Below are 24,126 nucleotides of genomic sequence, written 5' to 3'. Positions count from 1 at the left end.
TAAAAATAGAACACCCCTCACTAAATAGGGGTGGTGGACTAAGACACAACTTGTCTTCCATCTACAACCCTGTTTTGAGATCTCTGCCCAAACATGCCCACCAGGACAATAGGCGTCAGTCCACGGGGAGGATTCAAAGACAGGTAATGACTCTCACCGATACTGGGCTATAATGACTCAGTCGTTAGAGCACATTGTTGGCCTTCAAAGGACTGAAACACCACCAAGGGGGATAAATATCTCCGGCTCAACACCAGTCAGTCAGAACTGATGAAGCCTCTTGGATCAGAGGTGAAACGTCTTTGATCTAGAAATCTAAGTCCAGATGATGTTTTCTAAGGTTTTTTTCAAGTTACACCAGGTTACTAACCTGCCTATTTATTTATTTATTTACTTTACATACACCTGTTAGTGGTTTACCATCTCCTTCTATGGTGCATTTTCTGGGGTCGACTGTCTTCCAGATGATCACTCCAACCAACGGGTAGCCATCCACCTTGCCTGCGGGCTCTCTGGGCAGGAAGCAGATACTGCTAACGTCTTCGGGGTCAACAGTTGCTGGGTGGGGGTCGTAGCTGCTCTCTGCCAGGCTGGTCAGTCTTCTCAGGGTGACATCTTTGGTGCTAAGGATCTCAGCGTCTGAGCCACAGCTCAGTAGTCTCTCTGCGAACTCCACACCACCTCGCGTGTCCAACAGAGCCTGCTGCAGCTGCGCCCTCTGCAGGTGGAGCTGGTTTCTGCAGAACAGTGACAGTGTGAATGACAACTAGCCTATTCCATGAACTCGGAGCAAAGTTTTTCTGCACTGTATCCCTGGTGGTATGTATATATCTACTACAGTAAACTATGCAGAATCTTCCTCTGTGGACATACACTTTGCTTAATGTTCTTTGAAATACAAAGCTCAGGGCCTGTGGTGTGGTTATTGTCTCATCATGCACCTTACATGCCACTTAGTGTGTGACAGCAAAACAAAAACTGCTGATGTTAAAGACAGCACAGTAAACAGAGGTTTACTGGCTTCATATGCATGTATACTGGTAGAAGTACTTGTAGTTGCTTGGTAAACATGTTGAGATCCTCCACACATGCCAGAGAGAAATAGCTTCTTTTCTAGATGGAGAGAATCAGATTTGTCAGAGTTTTGGGCCAAAATCAACTTTGAGTCCAAGTACAGTAAAACACTGGAGATGGGAAAATGTGTGCTTACATTTTTGTGCTTGTATATGGATTAATCAAAGGAAAATGATATCTTTCCCCCTTTTCTTCCTCAGCAGGGTGGTCAAAGGTCAGGGCCAGCAGCACAAGTATCACACTTGTCATCCAGTCAGTCTCATATGACAACCTTTCTCCTTATCGCATGTATCAGAAGAATACTTCAAGAATAACTTCCTGCACTTGATCCTTGTTGAACTTTCTCCTTGATAAACACAAGTCTGGCCTGTGCTGACTTCTAAAGATCCTACACTGCATTTCTGCACGGAACAGACACGTTTTCTTGCCCTGGTGCACAGGAACGGTGTAGGTCACATCACACCTGTGTTGGACACGGAGCTCCTCCAGGCGACATAGCAGAGACAGGCAGTGGGCTTCAACAGTGCTGGCGTAGCCTCGTGCAAATGCCCTCACCTCCTTCGCTGTTGCATCTACCCGTGCCTGCAAAGCCTCCTGGGATATTTCCACCTGTAAAACAGCGTAAGGAAGAATTATGTACTAAGGTGTTACATTAATTACATCATGGCATCAGGCTGAACAACTACAGACACATAAGAAAGAAATCTGTCTTCAAGGGCTGAAGTTGGAACCATTTTCTGTTGCACCTTCTGCAGTGACTCCTCCAGCTGCTCCAGCTGAGGTCGCAGGCACACAGTGACCAGCTCTCGGATACGGTCTCCGTGATAACGGATAACATCGTGCATGGGACGGCAGCAGTGGTCACGGTGCAGTGTGGCAGCACACTCCGGGCAGACCGGCAGGTCACAGGGCTGACAGAAGAGCCGGAGCTCCTGACCTGGGTGGAGGAAGCAGAAGATGGACCGGCACAGACGACCACGAGACCTCAGCTCCTCCAGACCCTGAACAGAGTGGGATGCTGTTCGCTTCTGGCGCCTGCAGGCAGCAGACAAAACACACACAGATACATACAGGTCTGCATGTCAGTATAAAATCCATGTTCAACCTCAGGTCTGGTTGGTTTGCAGCTGGAGAGCAGAGGTTACCTGCTAAAGGCTGTATGAGAAGATGATCAACAGCTTTAACAAAAAGTCTTAACTGTATTTCTACCGTTGAAAACTAAATCAACGTGTCACAATGAGTTGACCAGAGGTGAAGCCCCGTACCTGTGCGCCTGGCAGCAGAACTCACACAGGTTGACGCCGCACACCTCGCAGCGGCTCTCGGCGCTTCCTTCGCCGCACAGGTCGCATCCCATTGGGCCGTCCATCACCAGGGTCTCCACGAAAACCTCGTCCAGCGCCAGGTGGTCGGTGCTCAGTCCGGCCGGTCCTGACGGAGGTAGGTCCACCTCGGAGTCACAGTCGGGGCAGAGCACAGTGACGGTTTCGGCCTGTCGGTCCGCCTCCACAGCCTCACTCCCACCGTTCTCCGGACCGTCCCGCTGGGTACGCGAGGGCACCGAGAGCGGCTCCAGCTGACCGATACAGTCGGAACAGAAGGTGTGCAGACACGGGAGTAGTCTGGGATCCCGGTATAACCGTTTACACACATTGCAAACGGCTCTGGGGTTGACCAAGGCGCCATTCTGTTCGTGAACCGCATTTTCTTTCTGTTCAGACTCCGACATTGTGAGTTCTGGTGCAAAAAAAACAAATCCCTGAATCTGGTCCCCTAAAAGCCACCGAACAGTACAAACCTGTCAGCTGAAAATGAACTTCTCTAACATCTTTCCTCTGCACAGTTCATCTCACAGGAACCATCGGTTTGCTACACTTAATATTTTAACTCAACTTTTCCTGGAAGTACTACTCTTCTTCGGGCTGCGTTCACTGCACCATGGGACATTTGACACCTCACTCACTTCCAAACCAATAGGAAACCTCTCAAGGCCTGGCAGGGGTGGACTCTGCCAGTCTGGGACTCAGAGTGTCCCCATCTACTGGCAGGACACAACTACATGTTATCAATGTGAATACACAGTTTTTAATTGTTGTTATATCTAACGCCGCGTGAAAGGTTTGCATGTTTTCTTTCTAAAATATGATCTTGAGTACAAATGTTAATGCAATTCTGTATTACTAATAACCAATATGAATTTGTTCCATTACTTAAATGACAAATGACAGTAAAGTGGTATCAGAAAAACACAGCTGAATGCAGTAATATGTGTTACAGACCCAGGTGGCCCTAGGGGAAAGAGAGTAACATTTGAAATAACCAGATGTTATGGTTCTGTGCCAGGTCTTTATTTACACACAATTATTTTGTGGTTTACAGAGAAAAGGGAGGCCGCGCAGCCGTTTAAAAAAATAAAATCCCCAGCTGGCAATGGCTCACACCCATGCCTAACGATGATATGGTGATTTCCCATTAAGTAACAACATCCCAACTAGAGCTGGCCACACAAGAGCAGAACAGTAGGGAACAGCCGTCCTCCTCCCACAACAGCTGCCCGATAAATGAGTGATTGCTGCCCCTTTTCACTTTAGCACCAGGCACAAAGGGCAGTCCTGTCAAGACAGAGGTTTCCCTCCAAGCCCAACCATGTATGCTGAGGGGCGGGCCCCGGCAGTACCACACCCAACACCCACAGAGCACAGCATCCACCTGTAATGAGAGCAGACAGAACACACACACACACACACACGCAAGCAGCAGCACACAGCACTAACCCCAGTACAGTTATACCAGACAATGGCACAAACCAACATTCTCCGACCTGGTCCCCAGCCTGAGGCCTCGGGGCCGTAACAGTGGGCTATAATATTCTAAGATTAATATGTGTGATTTTGTCTTTATATGATGACATGTTATGATGCTTATTTTGCTGTGATTTCACCACAAAACAGAAGGCAAATTATCTTGTTTTAAGTTAGTCAAATAAAATAACTGAAACAGGAATTTTGAAGTTTACTGACAAATAAATGGGATGGAAACGGGGCACATACAACAGAGGACGTAAAAAGAAAACTCAGCTGAGAAATACAGAAATGTTGTTACATCATAACAGCACCCAGTGTAATAAATTAATGACTAATGAATAATATAATCTTTAGAAGTTAACTCTACTGCTTTTATGCCTGCTAATTTTTAAAATCCTGAATAAAACACATGTACACCCAGGTGGCGATGTGCTGGGGGACATTTAGCTACATCTATGCTGTATATTTAATGTAAGTACATGTGTAGTGTGTCTCTGTGTGTGTGCACTGTATAGTTAGGTCAGGAAATAAATGCAGACAACACTGATCATAATGCTCAGGTTAGCTGGTGGCAGAAGGGACGGAGCAGCACTGAAGATGAAGTATGTCTTCTCTGAAACGCCAGAGTCTGAAAAATAGAAAACATCATTATTTTGTTTTTGTCAAATGTTGTACCATCTGTTTTGATTTGTTGTGTGTGTGTTGCTTCATGATTCTCTAGCACACCTTGCTTTGTATTTTGCCAGTCACCAGCATGTCATTTCAAACTCACAGACTGTAAACACAGCACATGAAGAAAGTATAAAAGTAGACCTGTTACAGTTGCATCTGAGACAGCAGCCACCACGTTGTTGTAGATCCTGCAGGTGTAGGTGTTGCTGACCTGGACTGGCTGCAGCCTGCTGGTCACATTAAACATCTCTGTAGAGCTCGGCGTGAGCTCGGTTATTCCCTGCAGGACGGCTCCAGAGCTGTTTGACCACGTCACGTTTGGCTTGGGGAACCACCTGCTTGCCACAGCTTTCAGGGTGTTATTTGACAGTGTAAACGTGGGGGCTGAAAAGGCTGAGACAATAAATGTGGTCAGTAAAACGTTGTGAAGGCCAACTAGTGTCAGTTAACTTAAATGAAAAAAGCTGTAAAGACCCAAAAGATGAAAACAAATCGAGTGCAATGTGTAGCAATGCAGAAAGGCACCAGGTCTTGAACCCAGAACCTTCTCACTATGTGGCAACAGCACCAACCACTGCACCACTCACACTGTAATCATAAGACTTGACCACACAAGTTAACATTAACTTTACCCCTACCAGCTGTAACATTAATTGTTATGTACACAATAATACACCAATATTTAATTAGTCCAATAATATGATATACATTAATGTGTACGGTGCCATTCTGCATCACAAGTACTGTTACTTCTAATACTTTAAATACAATTTATGCTAATACTTTTGTGCTTTAACTTACTGTAAGTATCAATTTGAACGCAGGACTTTTACTTGTAACAGAGTATTTTTACAAAGTGGTATTGCTACTTTTATTTAAGTAAGCAATCAGAGTACTTCATCACTGGTAAAAAGTGTAACCACTGGTTTCACACAGGATAAGCTTAAAAAAAGACACAATGAAAAAGGAAAGCCTCATCCTACCTGCTGTTCGGAGGTGAATGTTGACCTTCCCTCCGCCATCAGAGGAGCTGATGGTGCAGGTGTAGTCCCCGTTGTCACTGCTTCCCACATTCCTCAGTAGCAGAGAGGCGTTTCCTGTGACTAAACCATTGGGGAACAGCTGAGTTCTTCCTTGGAACTGTGAGTTCTGGTTCCCAAGGTCTGGCGCTCCATTTGTGTACTGGTAAACAAGTCCTGTCATGCCATTCTTCTCCCAGGTGACGGTCAGTTGTTTGACAGTGGTCTGTGCACTTCCTGTGTTAAGATAGCAGCTGAGAAGCTGATTGTCACCTAGGTTGGCGACTGGCATTGTGTTGCTGCTCATCACCTCGGATGAGGTGGCTGTGGGATGTGGACACAGGCACAAACTCAACATCAAAAATATATTCATATGATTAGTTTAAACATGGGAAATTCATTATTTTTGTTCTACGTGTTTGTGAAGCGTGTAAAAACCATCAACGGGAAGTTAATTACCATCAAGGATTTCATCAAATGTAAACATGTTATTTACGTACATGACACAGTGTCCACGTGTATACTGTAGGTATACTGTAGGCTATTTATGGGAGACATCTCGTTCACTTAAAGAGTGTATTACAGAAAACAGGAGTACCACCAAGAAAAATGATGTTAACCCTGCTGCAAGACATTTTAATGAGATAAAACACCCCATGTCATCAGAGGCAGTTATGCCTGGAGTGAGAGGTGGGAGTACTAAGATTTTTAGGGAAAAAAAAGGAGACGCATTCTGAATTTTTGACTTTAAAAATATACTGCCAGGAACGATGATTTGATTTGATTTGATTTGATTTTATTTATTCTTTCAAACATGTAACAACAGTCAGTATGTAATCACACGTAATTCCAGACATGTCCACAAAAATATTTTCAATTTGCTTATACCTAGTACATGCTTGAATAGAGTAGGAAGAAGTTAGACTTATCTAGTCCTACCCCATGACATCATCTTATCATCATTGGTTTGCAAGCAGTATTACTACATGGATACATATTCTACATCCACACTCCCATATGATTAATCATTGTTCTTGCCCATATCTTGATTGACACATACCTTTATATCTGTGTTTAACCTCATCAATTTTCTTACTGTTTTTTATGTCCCCCCTTCCCTTTCATTAAATAGTTTTTGAATTCCACCAGGTAATAAATTAACAATTTAGACTGTGTGAAAGCTCCATTGGTGTGATCCCTATACCCCATCTTATGCACAATTCTTATCGCTCTTTTTTGTAATATATACAATGGTTGAAGTGAGCTTTTGTATGTGTTTCCCCAGTTTTCAACGCCATACTCTAAGTATGGTAAAATCAATGAAGAATACAAAATGCGTAGTGCTTTCCCGTCCAAAATATATCTAACCCTTGCCAATATCGATATATTTTTTGCTATTTTATTCTGAACATATCTGATATGAGATTTCCAGGAGAATTTGTCATCAACTATGACACCTAGAAATTTAATTTCATATACTCGTTCTATATTAGCTCCCCCAATTTTCAATTGAAGTTCATTATCTAATCTGCGATTCCCAAATACCATAAATTTAGTTTTATCCAAATTCAGAGATAGTATATTACTATCACACCATTTCTTTATCTTCTCAAGTTCCTGTGAAACCCGTCCAGAGAGTTGCTGTAGGTTTTCACCTGATGCCCATATGGTAGTGTCATCAGCAAATAAAACCACTTTCACTAAATCAGAAACCTTACATATATCATTAATGTATAATATAAATAATTTAGGTCCCAAAACAGAACCCTGAGGCACTCCACATACAATATCCAGCTCACTCGACTGATGTTCACCTAACTTCACAAATTGGCGCTTTTGCGTCAAATAACTATTAATCCAATTCAAAGCCACTCATTTTTCAGTTAACAAGTTTCTTTAGTGGGGTCTAGTTTTTTGTGCTCGTGTTGTACACTCTTTTGTTTCTCTTCACTCTATTTTATTTTGTGTTATCTGATAGATTTCAGTGGCATCTAATGGAAAATGATTGGTTTACAGCACAAATCAAATCTTTTTAAAGGTTCAGTTCATATTTTTTAAAGCTTTAGTGAAAACCTAATTTATAACACTTACTGTATGTAGGAAAACATTGTATTTGAATGCAGAACTGGAGCCAAATGCAAATTTAATACTTCGAGGACGGTGCAGCCAGGTTGGGTTAGGAGAGGTTTCTACTTGATATTGTGATTTAAAATACCTCCATGCTGCTTGTTCATTGCCAGTTTTTCTTCTTAATCTGTGCAGACATAATTGCAGCCTTAGCTCTAACATGACCCCAGGTGACCTTTTGCAGATGGTAACCTAATCCTAGTGCTAATTGAAGGGCTGTTATACTACACTGTAAAAATACTCCAAAATACTGCATTTAAAATCTGCTTAAGTAAAAGTATATGAGTATTAACAGGAAATTTTACTTAAAGTATCAAAAGTAAACATTTTTATTATGCAGAAAAAAGAGTTCCCTGTCATTGCTTTATTATATGCAGTGTTTCTGGATGAATACCGATAAACTATGTTGGAGTTGTTTAAAGTTGTGCTAATTTTAGCTACTTTATATACTGTTGAGTATCTTAATCTACAGCACTGCATCATGGTCTGTAAAGTTATACGTTTATAATGTTGCTGTCCTGTGTCTAAACTGAAAAGTAACTATAGCTGTCAGTAGTGAAGTAAAAAGCACATTTGCCTCTGAAATGTGGTGGGATAAAAGGATATAGTAGCATAAAATAGAAATACTCAAGCAAAATACAAAAACCTTAAATGTTTAAAAATTTCAGCTAATGTAACATTCCACCACCGAATAAATCCTATTGTCACCTTAACCGAAACTCAATCAATATATAAAAATACCTAAAGGTCCTTTTAAATGCTTTGTGGCTTGTGAACCACAAAATTAAACTGCTATAATTTAGACAAACACAGCTTCTGCTGAACACACCCATATATCACCTCAGGCCTGACAGAGCTGTCACTAATGATAACAGGATCTCACAAGTTTTCATGGGTCTTACTTGAGAAAGTCAAGGCTAAGATGAGGATGAGGAGGGCTGTGATTATGAAGATGAGGGTGACCATGCTGCAGACAAAGAGACACACAAACACAGGAAAATATAAGAAAACAGACATACTGCCAGCTTTGGCTTGATTCATCCTGTAGAAACCTGCAGACATCCAGTGGTGGAAAACATAATCAGATCCTTAAGTAAAATCACCAACATAACAATTCTAAAAACACTCAAAATACTCCTTTAGAAGAAGTTTTGCATGGAAAAATTCTAACTTTAATCTGTTAAAGTACTGAAGTATTATGTACTAGAAATATCTAAAGTAAGATTTCAATGACTTCTCTGGTCAAAATATGATCATATATTACAGAATTATGAGAAATGTACCGACGCGGTGATGTGCCAGCAGCTGGTCGAGCTACTTTTGACACGCTGCTATTTTAGCCCCTCGCAAAAAGTCACATGATACATTTTTGGGGTCATGATGTGAATAATGTGTGAGGAAAATACAAATATCTTCAGCTTAACAAACTTGTTCTTTTACTTCTTTACTTTAATCTCCTTTTAAAAAAAATGAAATATTTTGCCTCAGTGAGTCTCAAGTTTACTTGTATTTAAATTAAAATGTCTTGTGTTGGAACATCTAACGACTCAGCAACAATGAGCTGCTGCGATCACAGGCCAAAAACACTGGGAACCACTGGTTTAATTTTTATCTGAAAAGTAAACCAGTAAAAGAAGCTGTCAAATCAAGTTGAGTACATTAAAGTTAATACAATATTTCCGTTTGAAAAACAGTTTACTGTAGTAAAAGTATAAAATAACATGAAACAGTATTGCTTATGAAACTCAAAATTGCACTTAAGTAGCCGACTAAATGTAATTTTCCTCCACTGCAGATGCCTAAAAGGTTTAAAAATATAATCTCCACCAACAGAGAATCTATTCAAACATTACGGCCACACCTGTAGAAGATGATCTGCCCGAGACCAGCCATGGCGACTGACAAAAACCTCTTGAGGAGAAAAGATGGTTTGATCCTGTTGCTTCAGTGAGAAGTACAGTCATGCTACTCCTCACAGAAATTCACTGCTCCTTCAAAAATCCCTTCCACACAGCCAACAGACCTCTTCTACCCCCACTGAATGACTGCTGCTTTGCTGATTGGTGTTCATCAAAGCACTTTACATACACCACCATAAGTAAATATTATCTTTAAGGTGTGTACTTCCTACTCAATCAAGTGCCAGCACAGTAGCTCTTTTAGCTTATCAAAATAAAGGATATAATAGCAATTTACATTAGAAAGTGGCTTTAATTCAGCAGTTCATTTTCTAGAATGGCATTACAAATATACTGTAACTATAAAATGGATTGTACATGCTGCGTGCTCGCTCTCATGCATTCAGATCAGGCGATGAAACAGAGTACAAAGCTGCAAAGTACAGACTGAGGAAAGCCATCACAGCGGCCAAGAGGCAGTACAGAGAGAAGCTGAATGGCTTTTGTTCTACTGCTGACTCTGGACGGATGTGGCAAGGCCTGCAGCACATCACAGACTACAGGACCACCACCACCAGCATCATCAGCTCCACAGACAGCCTGCTGGATGACCTCAACACCTTCTACACTTGCTTTGAGGCCTCCAGCCACAGCACAGAGAGGAGGCACACACACACCGAGACCACCCAACCCCCCACCTCCCCTCCACTGTTTTACTTTTGAGGTTAAAATGAAAATGTCACTATTTATGTGCATCAAGTACAGAGAGCTGAGAGGCAGTTAGCCTACTTAGCACAAGTAATGGAAGGGAAATAGCTAGCTTGTTGTTGCAACACAGAGCTCCTTATAAAAACAGCAATTGTTTTAGATTTCTGTTTGCATAAGGTTTAAAGAAATGTGATACGTGTTAATTACTGAAGCTCTTTTCAGTCAACATGCCTCACGATGGTCATGAGCTTCTTCAAAAGATTTTTGAAGCACTGAGAAATATTGTCAGTACATTCATGGTGCTTGTCATCTTCTACATTCTGCATAGATTTTGTATGCTCATGCAAAAAAGGATTACGCCGTAATGGTATACTGTTCCTGCTTCTTCCTCCTGTAATCCTCACCTTTACTGTCCTCCTCATTGACTCTGTCCATGAGAAGAGCACTTTTTCCAGCTGGCGTTGTCTTCGGTGCAATTGCAATAACTGCAGTAACAATTGCTGTGGGTTTGTGATCAAGTTCTTAATCAAGTACATCGCCATGACTGCCGTATGGATAGCCACTGTTCTGTTTGAAGGAGACTGGTACTTTTGTGTGATGACAAATCTCAACAATCACACTGGACTTCCTTGCAAAACCAAGCTGACCTACAACGAGCAGCGCATTGTAAACCAATATAAAACTGAGTCACTTGTAAGTATCAACACACAGAAATCAGACACTGTATGTTCAATTAAATCAAAACAGTTTGGGGAATGAAATGGTTTTATATCTTTAAACAAATGTATTCTTTCAATCTTGCTATAATGTATTAAGCTACCAAAGTTAAATAGGTAAAATCAGTTTACAAAATGGAATTGCAGGGTAAAATTCTCAGCTAAATGTTTACATGATGCATTTCATTACATCCAACCATTCATATATTTGCTGGCAAGTCAAGCTGACATGCTTGGATGAGAAAGACTAGCATGGAAAATAAGTTGTGGTTATTAAAACAGTTGAACATTTTGGAAAATGTATTTGTTGAGAGTTGCATGAAAACACAACTGCCGTGTTTGTGTTAGCTTAGGATAAAGACTGGAAACAGAAAAAAGATATTATCCAAAATATCATAACCATTATTAGAACAATTCTTTTAAAGTGCCGTTAATGTTAACGAAAACTAAAAGACTGTCACAATACGTCCTACTTTATGTTACTTACAAACAAAAGAAAGAAAGGTTGTTAAATGTGGTTGATGTAGGTGTTCACGGTGTCTGGTTAGTAGAACTAATACTGAGCCCTGATCCACTTGACCCTTCTCACACAAAACTACTTTATGCATGGATGGCGCTGGATCTCTAGTGATGACACTGTAATGTAGAAATGTTGAAACCAATCCCAGCTGACATTGGGCAGGAGGCCAAATGCTAAAATATCAAAAGATAAACCTTTGTTTATTTAGAGAGATCAAGAAGGTCAGGGAAAATCATGAACTACATAATTATCAGTAAGCTGCTGAGCCAAACTCTGAGGCAGCAGAGATGATTTGAGGTAAAATGTGAAGATCTTGAGTTGAGCTTGCAGGAAAAATGTGTTATTTTAACAGATAATTTTATTGTGTATTGTACAGAAATGTAATGAAATATAGAACTATATCCCCTGAAATTAGATACAAGACATAACTAACAGTAATAACTAATGAATATTATACTTCAAAGTTGAGGGAAATGCGAATAACAATAAGTCTACATGGATAATTCCTTATTATTTTGTTATTGATGGTTGTACTGAAAAACATTCTCTTATGAGATGGGAAATGAGTACATTCATTTTTTGTAAATGTTGAGCCTGACCAGTCTGTTTAAGCACATGACGTGCTGTAAACGTGGGGCCAGAGGGAATAACATACTGCAGTCAGTACATCTTGGACATGAGTGAACATGAGATTCTGACTATTGTAAAAAAATAAAACAGCCCAGTATAATGGGGTTGATGAAACTGTAGTAAAAACAACAGTTTACTGCGTTATTAAACCGCTTGTCTATATTTTTATTTATCATTTCAAAGTGGTGCTGTATTTCATCAGATATTTTTCTTCATACAAATGACCTGTTACTTTCTAAAGAACAGGCATATGGGACCAGAGATATAGAGCACAAATAATTCATCTAAAAAGTAGACGACAGTATGCATAGATATCTGGGTAGTAAAGCTGAACGAATGAGGAGTCAGTATTGGACCCCTAAGTTTTTCATTTAATGTTTTAATGGTATTTGTGAAAAATCACAATATATAGCAGTTTGTTTAGTTTGAAGATGATTCAGTTGTTGTACTGGAGATGATTTCATAAGTACTTTTGGATAATACTGTAAGTTAAATGGTTAATCTCAAAATGCGGTGAGATGCAGATGATGAAATTGAGGATAATAAAGCAAACATTTGAATAAAAAACCTTGTTAGTTATGTTTAAAGTCAAAATCAGCTTGTTTTCCAATAAAATTTATCTTTTGGTTTTCATTAATGTTTAAATACAACAAATACACACAAACAATGTAAATGTTACTATCATTTTCTCTTTTGAAATAAATTTTTTTTACGAGTATTAAATGTTCTGTTCAATGTGTGTCAGTCAGGAGCCAGTGTGGAAAAAACAGCTGTTTATACAGTATTTTTTTTGTATGCCAGTCTGCTCAGCGGCGTCTCTGTAGCCGTGCTAATACACATACAGTACAAGTTAATGAGCTATTTCAGGTACAGTGGTTACATCAGTAAGTTATTGCACTGTGGTATTGGCTGTATCTTGTACAGGAACAGACTCCAGCGGCCAGTCAGGACTGCAAAGAGAGTCACTGATGCGGCAGACCCCTCACACCCTGGACACAAACTGTTTGAGCCACCCCCCCCAGCTCGAGTCAGTAGTGATACTGTGTACCTGTAACTCCCCTTTATGTTGAACTTCTAGCCCAGTTTCCTCTTCCACAGTTCTCACCACTGTACCTCCAGTCAGCCCTGTGGTTGAAAGCTGCTGTAGCTTCTATGGGAAAACCAGTGATGTGCATGAAAATGACCCAAACCAGTTTAACATTGACAGTGGTAATAACACTTCATCTTTTACCATGTTTGCTGTTCTACTGCTGATTTAAACAAAAGCATCTATAAATACATCATTTAAATAAACCATACAAACAGATCAAGTATAAACAGGGCACTAGGAGAATTGAATGAGTGTGGCCATGAAAGTCGGTTTTCTGGTTTCTTCTGTTAAAGATCTTTCTCATGTTGTACCGGTCTCCTCCTTCTGTGACTCTTCTTCTGTGGTGTGGTGGTCAGATCACTTCCTGGAGAGAAGCTGGTTCTCCAGCTGCTCCAGACGAGCAGTCATCCCAGCCAGTACACAGCTGCTTAAGGCGTAATAAAGACTTATACAGTTCACAGGTGAATTGATAATGAAATCATTATTAGTTGCAGCCCTAGCAGCTTGTTCCTCGTCCTTGCTGAAAGCTGAATAGGTGCACCTTTTGTTTGGATGAAGATGTTGTTAGAAAAGGATATGTTTCTGTGTGTACTGATCCAGGTTGCTCATCGTGGCCTGCTGGAACTCCACCAGACTCTCACAGGCACATGGCTCCTTCACCTCAATCTCCCCTGACTCTCCTCTGCACAGTGACAGAGAAGAAGATCACATTTACACAAAGACTCCTTCATTTCAACTACTGTATGTGCAAACCTGAGTGTGTCAAGTTACTGCATCCTGCCGGCAAATAATATGTTAAAGCCTGATTTAAAGAACCACAGCACCACCTGGAGGGATTACTGGGGAAAATATATTTCAGCACAAGCTGCTCTACTGTGGGCCGACATGATTAAAACACTATTTTCAATGTTACTTGAACAGTAAGTCCATTTCTCACCTGCTACAGATAGTTTGTGTGATACTGGCACATCATCTAGTTTGAAACAGGAATGTTAGGTTAGCTTCATCTTCACTCATGACAACAGGTACAAAGGAAACGAGTACATCTAGATAAAGTTATATGGGTCTCTGTCTGTCAAAACTTCTAAAGAGACATGAACACAGACATTTTACTTCTTAGGAAGCTCCTTGTAGTGGGGTTTTCATTTACTGCTCAGAGAGTAAATGTGCATACTGGTGTTCATACTTTTGTTTTCCCAGTAGATATATTGATACTAAATTCAAACGTGGTTTACCACCACATTTAAAGCTGGCAGAACGAGATTTGTTTTTATCATCTTGAGATGTGCCTCTGTAGTTTTGCTGCTCCAGCTAGGTGACTATTACTTTTCACCAACTTCATAATGGCAAACACACACTCTGGTGAAACATACATGTATGAGAGGAGAACAAGGCTTCTGAAAAGTTCCCTCTGATGTTAACAAATGAAAGCCAGACTCACAGCGGACAACACTGAGCAGGTCCCAAACAGGGAACAGTAGCTCCATGAAACCTCTCTGAGCTGCTGGGACCTGGAGACAGAAAAGTCCAGTGAACACAGTCAGTGATGTGACAGTAAGACCAATAAGATTATATATATTTGGCTATCCTCTAGAACATTCTGCCCTGCCTGGTTTGTTGGACTTTGGTTGGCAGCTTTGACACCAATGCAGCTCTTCATTGCTCCTGTGAGGCGTGTTCTTCTTTATATTGAAAAGAGAAGACTAATAAGAGGATATATATTTCACAGTGTGAAATTTATTATGCATTAACGTATCAAAATTAGCATGTATACATGGATCTTCACTGTTTAGGATAAACAGAAAACACTGACCTCAACTTAGTGGTATACAATATTTGTATTAAAAGGTGCTACTATCTAATTGGTCAAAAACTGTTGGGGAGAAGCCGTGGTTTAGACTTAACTCTCCCGTTATTGGTCCTTCAGTCCGTCCGTCCTCCAATCGTCCTCTCTGCTCCAATCATCATGGACAGTGCCCTAGGAAGGGGAAGAATACCTATACTACTTTAATTCCTACATACACACTCGCTTCTTCCTTTGGTTTCAACTAACTGCTCCATATTACGCATTGCTTTCCGTTTCAATTAAACTGTTCTGCCTGCGTGTGAGTGTGCATAACTGTTCTCCCTTTGAAGCTTTCTCATCTACGTCTAATCTATTTTAATAAACTTGGAGCCTTACCGTACCAAGACTCCTTTGGGTCCACCGGTCCAGAGGAACGATAAGTAACTATGAGCCCCCTTAGCTACAGCCATAAATCTAATGAAATTCAGTAATTTAGTGGACAAGACTTATGATGTTGCATTAGTGTTTCAGTGACTCACACAGCAAATATTTGACCAGTGGTTCAGTTCCTAAGGATGCCAGCTGTTAAAAGGTTGTAAGGCCACCATCTACAAAGTGTGACATGCTTCCTTTAGGAAAAAAGATGCAGATCAAGACCTTTATAATCTACTTAGTTAATGGGACAAGAGAAGTGACCTCTAAACAGAAGTAAATGATAATTAAAAGGGGAAGTGCTAATACAACTAGAAAGAGTATTTGGGGAAATGTGGATTTACAGGGTTAAATGAGAATTAGAGACCGGACACGGTGACCACAGCACTGAATATGCTACAAATAGCAATCCCCGTATTAACCTAGACAACAGGAAGAAATGTTTTTGACGTTTCCTCCAGTGTATGGGAGGGATCTCTGTGTGACCGAAACACAGATCAACGCGTGGAGGGCCGAGTATGTAGGTGGGACAAGAGGAAGCAGCTAGCATGGATATGCTCACTGTTCACAAATACACACACACACATTACTTTGTCAACGCACTGACCAAAAATTGTGAACACAAAAGTGCAAGTAACATACCGACATGCGAGTTTCAATTTCACACGTTTCTAGCCTCTAAGGCTTTTCATACATTCTAGCAGCCCTGAAGTGTATTAAGAAATAAACACATTGCATTGGACTTGTTTGAGCTGTACACATTTAAATTAATGAATCCTGCAAAACAGGTTATATATGATTAAACAAGAAGAAATATTAAGGCTCTCAAACATGAAAGATTTTAATGCTGTTCATGACCAGACAGACACATACAAACAGTATCAGCTACCACTATAATAAGGAAAAAGACACTTGAAGCCAAATAAATAATAGTGCAGATCTGTTATATGTGATTAACTTATGTAATTTCTCTTGGTCACTAAAGTAAGAGATCATAAAACACTGTCAGCTGCTGATCATAAAGATGTAAAGTTGATATCTTTAAAAAAATTAATTTGAGGAAGTGGTGCTTCTCTTTATATCTACAAAACCAGTGTCAGAGCAAAAAAAAATACCACCCCCCCAACCCCATTAAAAAGTAAAACAGGCAGTAAAACAGCCTCCTTACCTTAAAACTGCTATTTGCTCAAATTCTTTAGTGTAAATCTTGACAAGCATGTGTAGTACCCACAGCATTTTCAAAGTACTGTATTTGCTTTTCTATTAGATATTTCAAACTGTTTTTGTGCACCCAATTCTAGAACTAACTCCCATAAAAACTAAAATGAAGTGAAAAAACACATGCTAGTTTGTCTTCTAGCTAAATCTTACTCGACAGGCATTACAGTAGTATGCAGATACTGTTGCTTCAGGACCTGGGCTAGATGGTAAAACATGTAAACTTAGTGACAGAGAGGGACTGTGGCTGCTCCCTGCCAGGGGGTCATCATACTGTATTTAATTCAGCGCAGTTTTCATGCCGGATCCCATCCTGACTCAAGTTAAGAGTCACCAGTCAACCTAAGCTGGATGTCTCTGGGCTAGGGGAGGAAGCTGGAGTATCCAGAGAGAACCCACGCAGCAATGGGGAGACATACAAACTCCACTCAGAAAAGGTCTCGGTCGGCCATGAGGTTCAAAGGTGGAACCTTCTTGCTGTTAAGTTTAGTCCAGCGTGGACGTATCTAACATTTGTTCAGTGGAGACAGCCCTACAGTACATAGACTATAGACTAAAGGCTATAGTTTTAGTTTGTCAGATTGTGGACGGGGTTATTTTGAACCTGAGGATGGACTGATACTCATCATCATCATCTCTCCCTTTATCTATCTCTGTCACAGTAATACCTTCCCTGTCTGAAGACTGTGGAATTATAATTGCAAAAAAGTTAATCTTACAGAAACTGTACCCACTCATCAGTGGTCAAAAGAAATGACAAACACTATTGTAATCTGGAGAGACTGAGACAAGGCAGATGTTTCCAGTAAAACCTGGAAACCTGTACTGAAACCTTTTCACAGTGAACACTAATGCCCTGTGCCCAGTGGAAAACACCTGACTAAGTAAATCTTTGGTCATTTATTTCACCTTAACTGTTTTTTATGTCCCTATAAAACAGACATATACAGTACGTCTTAAAAACTAGATGATTAAAAGCTCAGTTACCGTGTACGTGGCCAACCAGGCATCAGGTTACAGCAGAAAGCCAACTGTATTTTGTCATGTAAGGGTACAGATTTGCATTGACAAAGTTCAAAGAACTTTAGACAAAGAAATGCAGTGTACTGTATCTATGTAAGAAAATCTACGAGATCATCTCAGGCTCATCTCCCTCTCACACCATCTTGTCTTCATGCTCAGTGGACAAGTAGAGGGGCTGTGGTCAGCTGCAGGTTCAATCCCCTGAGAGGTGAGAAGGGAGGCAGGGCTTCGTAGCCCAACAGCTGCCGGGTGGGTGGCTCCCTACTGATGTCATTTTTCATGACAAGGTGCTATTGTCATATTTCCTGTATTTCATGGCTCCAGCTCCTCAGATATGAGGAAGCTAAGTGGAGTCTTACTCAAGTAAAGTATCTGAATACTTCATCCTCCACTTCTGAAGATGTATTTTGGCTGCACGTTGAACCTTTGAGACCAGACTAAGGATGTGTTTTTAAAAATACACAGAAAGGCATTTATTTTACATTGCTTTACATTGTTGTGACTAGCTGAGGACCGACCTGGGCTGAGAGGAGTCATCAAGGCGAAAGAGGGTGTGCAGCAGTTTACCTTCCTCCAGCTTCTCCACCCTCATCAGCTGCAGAACCAGGAAAGTCGCCAGCAACCTCAGGATATCTACATGGGCCCTCACACCTGCACAACACACATGGTTTTAACATTGGTGGGAACCAAAGCTCCAGTCCTGGTTGAGATGTCTGTACCAGTTATTAACAACAGGCCACACTGACAAAACCGAACCGTTTTCACTATGTCACAACTTCACAAGTACAGAAGATCCCACTACAAACCGGCCACAGTAACATTTACTACATAGGAAAAGATGATATTCATGTGCTTTTTACAATCTAGGCCAAAAGTATACTGGCTAATGATGCTAATAAAGCATAACCTGTGTCCTCATATTTTTAGTTTCACACAATGAAATTGGAAAATTGGGGCCAGCTTTCAGGTAATGGTAGTATTTCTAGTAAAATGTCTTGGTATGCTGAGGCATTAAGAGTTCCTTTCACTGGAACTAAGGGGCCAAGCCCAGCTCCTGAAAGACAACCCCACATCATAATCCCCCCTCCACCAAACTTTACACTTGACACAATGCAGTCAGACAGGTACCGTTCTCCTGGCAACCACCAAACCCAGACTCGTCCATGGGATTGCCAGACAGAGAAGCGTGTTCTGATTCTGATTATCCAGATTATTATTGATTATCTTCACTCATGACAACAGGTACAGAGGAGATGAGTACATCTGGATAAAGTTATACTCTGTGGGTCTCTTTAAATCTGTCACAACTTCTAAAGAGAAATGAACACAGACATTTTACTTCTTAGGAAGCTCCTTGTAGTGGGGTTTTCATTTACTGCTCAGAGAGTAAGCGTGCATACTGGTGTTCATACTATTCCTTATGTCACTGACAAAAACATTAACCCTAGTGTCTTTGGTCTGCTGATATACTTTATCTAAAAATAATCCTATGTGTTGAAAACTAATTTTGTTTTCTACCAGCAAAATGAGAAGTGATACAAGGGTTTTCTTATTTTAATGCCAGGTCTTCTACAGATTCAGAGAGTGCTATGGACGAAACACAATGCAAGTTTTCTTGTCATTTGTAGAGAGAATATTCACATTTACTTTAAAGTGTAAAGAGAGATTTTAAAGTACTTACATTTTAAAACTACAAATCATGCCAATGAATTCTCCAACATTTGTTTAAGTTCATATATAATGTCATATGTTTACTTTGTTGTTTTATTCCAGGCTCTGAGGACTTTTGTAAACAAGGGCTTTCAGTTGGTGATTTTTAACACATTTTATGTTAAACTGTGGACTAAGCAACTTATTTTTTATTAATTTGTTAAGACAAATTGTAGACAAAGTGCTGATCACTAGAACTCCAGAACAACATCTGAAGAAAAACTAAATCAAAGATGTCACAGGAATGAGAGAAACCTCCAGTTTAATATAAATGGATGTTTGTGCCATTTCTCTTTGGTCTGTCCTCCTGAATCTCTGAGGTCACGTAGCCCGAACATCCAGGTCCTTCATCTGTTTCCTAGACATTTCAGGGTTTTAGTGATCTAGTTAAAACATTTCAAGCAGACTCATAGTCATCTCAGACAAATTTGCAAATGAGGTTTAAATGTTTATTTGATGCACACATTCCTGATATACTGTGAACAAAGCATCATGTAACAAGTGCACTCAGACAGCACATGTACCTCCACCAAGACAACATTCACTCACGCTAATGGGTCCCTTGTGAACAATGAGATCCAGAACAACACAAAATGTGCCCTAAAATCCTTGATCCAGGTCAAATCCTGATCATCTTTTAGGGTATGATAGGCAGTAATACTGTGCATCTTACCAAAACATTTCAGGGATCTATTGTCATCATAAACCATGTTTTGGCAGAAAATATGCATTAAATGGAGTTTTCAATGCTAACTTTAAATGGCCGTCAGATCCAGAAACCGGATCACATCAGTTCCAGATGACATTGCCACCCTACATATGTGTATCAAATTCCAGATTTTATTTTTTGTGACCTTTGACCTTTGACCTTTTTCATCCAAAATCCAGTCACTTCTATCATTGGTCCCCACCAGTATCTGTACCAGGTGCTGATGATCCATCCAGCTGTTTGTCCGTTATCCTGCTGACCAACACACATGCGGAACCAAAAACAACCTTCTTGGTGGAGGTAATGAAGCAGAACAGATGAACACTGGCTCCATCACTGACCTGTGAACCAGCTAGAAACCAAATATTTTTGTACTGCAGTCCTGTTACAGCACAGTATTAAGTCCAATACAACACATACAGTTTGCTTGCTATAGAAATACTTAATAAGTTACTTAGACAAGCACAGATTACTGGTTGTATTGCCAACAAAGGCTTTATATGAGAGATGGTTTTGAGGATTAGAATGAACTGCTGAGTTTGTCAAAACAAAACCAACCTGAAAATCGTTATATTTTCCTTTTAAAAAAATATTTTCATCATCTAGAAGCTGGAAAATTTAGACGAGTGGAAAGTTTGAGGCGTTTTATGATCATCTCTGGCTTTATTTCAAGACTGCACTCTGGTGTTTAGAGACAGCTGGGATTTAGGACAGTTAGACTTCAGCACAAGCAAACACACACAAGAACACTTATTACTAAAAGCTTTGAACAATCCTGGCTTATATTGTAAAAACATTTGCAAATATATGATCAAACAATACAGACATGTTAAGGTGTTTTTTCACAGATCCACTGCAGAGAGGTTGTACATGAACGATCATTCCAGGAAGTGTTATCTTCTTCATAAATATGTACACAGTCCTCTTCACCCCACTGTGGGTCTCCACCACCATTATCAGGCTGGTTTCTCGCCCAGGACCTAGCAGGTCAGTGAGCAACAGAATCATGATGCTTGAACTTTCAATAAGTCGTCTGAATAACAAACCTCACAGACAAAAGTAAAAGTTTTAGGGTAAAATACAACTCTGTGGGGCACTTTAATCTCTTTTACCTCATTTGTTTTCTGTATAGTTCAGACTAACAGCTTCATTTCCAGCACTGTTTTCAGTAAAACAAGCTGATAAACACATTGTACACTACTAGCACCAAATGTCACATGGATATACTGGCTGGCCAGCTGGTGAAGGAAAAGAAGATGATAACGGCTCAAACTGTTAGAAAGTGACACAGATGGACAGAAACCCAAATCAAATATTGGTCTGTGTCTCCTGGATGTTTTGCCATAAAATGTTTAAGAGCTGTGACTTTAGTAACTTGCTGCCCTCATGTGGCCAAAAACTAAATCAGTCCAACCACCTATAGTTGTAAAAATGTCTGCTGTCTGGGATTCAACACAAAACAAATACTCTACAGTAACATACAACTACAGTAGCACATGTTAACGTCAGTATTCAACCAAAGTGAAGCCTTACATTAGAGTAAGTGGAGTTCCATCAATCCATTTCCACTTGTTCTCCTCTCCTCTGTCATTCAAACCAATCCAAGTGTTTGTCCTGATGAATCCAGAGAGAAAAGTCTGTTCAAGGTAAAGAAACACATTTTTACAGTGGGTTAGTTTTCTCTTGCTGATCACAGGAGATAACAGCAGTGGTAAGTCAGAGTAACAGCTGTTGCATAGCTTTATTTAGCTGATGACCTAAGACATACAGAGTAAACACCAAAATGTCTAAACTCCTGTTTCTGTTGCAGCAACACCATTATCTACATCAGTCTGTACAGTACCTGCTCTTCACGACAGTCTATGACCACCAGGTCTCCTCCTCTGGCTCTGCAGTCCTCTCTGCCTCTGTCCCAGGAACCAGAATCAGTGGAGAAGAAATAACAGGAAGAACTGAACATCCTCCATCCTGTAGGACACGTTTTCTCTGTAACATACATCAGACAAGTGATGATGGGTGTTTCTGTTTGATTCCTGGACAATTTGAGCCCCAACACTTTTGGACCTGACTGATTATTGTTGTAGTTGTTACATATGTCACATGAACAAGACAAGATGGCACCATATAAACTGTCTCTACTACTAGTGATCATGTCATGACTGTGGTGAGTCTCTCTGGGCCACGTGGAACGTTTCTGTTGTTTGGAAACCAGTGTTTACAGTATAACCACCACTGGCTGCAGTGTAACTCTAGTCAGCAGCTTTATCAGCAGTTTGGCAATTTGATGTAACATGAAGGGCTTTAACCAGTGAAGAGAGTCAGATTCGCTGCTGCAGTTTATCATAAATTGAAGTATATAACATTTTAAATTTTGGCTACTAATTCATAACATTGACCCAAAAAAGATCCTATTTCAATATATAATGACAATATAAAGACAAAAATAACTCAAAAGAACACATGCAAGGACTCACTCTGTTTGGACAAACTCAGAAGCCTGTCCCGCTCCTCAGTCATTTCAGTGAGTCTGGCTTGGAGACGGTCTCTCTCTTCAGTCAGGTTGGCTCTGACGGTGGAGAGTTCTGCATCTATGCACACAGAAAGAGTCATCATTGAATTAGGCTTAAAACAAGAACTGTTTCCTGACCACAAAGTTCTGACAGACTTGAAATCATGGTTGGCACTTAACTTTTTAAATCTCAACGAAAATAAGACAGAGTGTGTGCTATTTGGTGACCTGGCGAACCTAACTGCTTCTAACCAGGGCCTGGGCCCCCTAGCTCGACACCTGAAGTCGACTGTAAAAAATCTAGGGGTGATGTTTGATGGTGACTTGAGGTTTGACAAGCAAATCAACTCAGTTGTGAAATCTAGAATCTTCCACCTGAGGCTGCCAAGCAAAGTCAAGTCATTCCTTTCTTTTAATGATTTTGAGATTGCAGTTCATGCTTTTATCGCTTCTAGACTAGCTTATTGCAATGCTCTGTACTATGGTATTAACCAGTCCTCCCTCACTCGTCTCCAAATGGTGCAAAATGCGGCTGCTCATCTTTTTTTATTTTTTTTATTTTTTATTAATCTAAAGAAGGGTTAATGACACAGTTCAAATCCCCACCTAGTATCAAATGGTGAGTATTTAGCAAAGGGAGTTTAGCAAATAACCCATTGACAAAAGTTGGATCATCAAAGTTAGGCGCATATATGTTCACCAACAATACCGGGCAATGGTAAAGAGTGCCCACAACAATTAAATACCTTCCGTTTTTATCTGCTATTATCTTAGAGGCGGAGAACATGATTCTTTTACTAATCAAAATTGCCACTCCTCTGGCCTTAGAATCAAAATTTGAGTGAAAAATGCTGCCTATCCATGGACGACTGAGTCTGATCTGATCTCTATTGCGCAAGTGAGTTTCCTGGAGAAAGGCTATATCAGCTTTTAAGTGCTTCAAATGTGAAAATATTTGGGATCGCTTAATTGGATTATTCATACCTCTAACATTCCAGTTCACAAATCTGATGTCTGATCCAGCACCTGTACAATATGAGTTATCGTCGTTCATCTACGATACTGCTTGGAACCCCAAATGATGGGAGCAACTGTGCAGACTCCAAGGGGAGTCATTCTCAAAATTGAGATGCTTTCGACTAGTAGCTAACAGTTCTAGAACACTAGCACCTGCAGTAACTGAACTGTGAATATAAAATACAGGGCACTTTAGGTTAACAATCTTTGCTGTTCCACCCAGCGCCACTTAATAAAGTCAAAACATTAAAAGATTTCCTAATCTTTAACCCGGCTTTTAAAACAAACAAAATATTGATAAGGTGGAAAAGAAAGAGAAAAAAAAATTAATTATAATAGTTCTAGATAAATACAAATCAATAAAAATGTCGGGTTGAGGTTTAACAATGCAACAGTAAACCAGGCCTAAAATGAATAACAAATTGTGAAGTGGACATATGGAAATAGAAATAAAAAATAATTAT

General features: G+C 40.2%; 3 protein-coding genes across 4 annotated transcripts in view; all 3 read right to left on the bottom strand.

The window, feature by feature from the left end:
- Positions 1–3,213, bottom strand: part of trim45 (tripartite motif containing 45) — a 13,372-nt gene extending 10,159 nt beyond the window's left edge. Inside the window, exons 1-4 of the mRNA XM_020617115.1 lie at positions 2,340–3,213; positions 1,821–2,109; positions 1,538–1,683; positions 421–737 (exon numbers count right to left, since the gene is read on the bottom strand). Of these exons, the coding sequence (XP_020472771.1) occupies positions 421–737; positions 1,538–1,683; positions 1,821–2,109; positions 2,340–2,803 (1,216 nt within the window). The 5' untranslated portion in view covers positions 2,804–3,213. The remainder of the gene's footprint in view (positions 1–420; positions 738–1,537; positions 1,684–1,820; positions 2,110–2,339) is intronic.
- Positions 3,214–3,345: 132 nt separating this feature from the next.
- Positions 3,346–9,589, bottom strand: vtcn1 (V-set domain containing T cell activation inhibitor 1). The gene is made up of 5 exons (XM_020617103.1): positions 9,558–9,589; positions 8,599–8,663; positions 5,534–5,893; positions 4,699–4,943; positions 3,346–3,363 (listed from the first exon to the last, which is right to left on the bottom strand). Exons 1-5 carry the CDS (start codon positions 9,587–9,589, stop codon positions 3,346–3,348), a joined length of 720 nt encoding a protein of 239 aa, XP_020472759.1.
- A 10,311-nt stretch (positions 9,590–19,900) lies between these two features.
- Positions 19,901–24,126, bottom strand: part of LOC109969890 (CD209 antigen-like protein E) — a 14,152-nt gene continuing 9,926 nt past the window's right edge. For both annotated transcript variants that reach the window (XM_020617104.1, XM_020617105.1), the window contains exons 4-7: positions 22,611–22,724; positions 21,980–22,122; positions 21,670–21,773; positions 19,901–21,116 (exon numbers count right to left, since the gene is read on the bottom strand). In XM_020617104.1, the coding sequence (XP_020472760.1) occupies positions 20,966–21,116; positions 21,670–21,773; positions 21,980–22,122; positions 22,611–22,724 (512 nt within the window). In that variant the 3' untranslated portion in view covers positions 19,901–20,965. The remainder of the gene's footprint in view (positions 21,117–21,669; positions 21,774–21,979; positions 22,123–22,610; positions 22,725–24,126) is intronic.

This window comes from Monopterus albus, unplaced genomic scaffold (assembly GCF_001952655.1).
Source record: "Monopterus albus unplaced genomic scaffold, M_albus_1.0 scaffold185.1, whole genome shotgun sequence".
NCBI classification, from domain to species: Eukaryota; Metazoa; Chordata; class Actinopteri; order Synbranchiformes; family Synbranchidae; genus Monopterus; species Monopterus albus.
Note: the sequence above shows the minus strand (reverse complement) of the source record. Positions and strands in the feature narration are given on the sequence as shown.

What these genes read in the sequence shown, in the direction of transcription:
- vtcn1 (XM_020617103.1), bottom strand. Translation starts at nt 9,589, where the DNA reads ATGGCTGGTCTCGGGCAGATCATCTTCTACAG. An exon ending in GGGCAGATCATCTTCTACAG is followed by an intron (nt 8,664 to 9,557) that starts GTGTGGCCGTAA and finishes CTTTGTCTGCAG; the next exon opens with CATGGTCACCCTCATCTTCA. An exon ending in CATTCACCTCCGAACAGCAG is followed by an intron (nt 4,944 to 5,533) that starts GTAGGATGAGGC and finishes TTATTGTCTCAG; the next exon opens with CCTTTTCAGCCCCCACGTTT.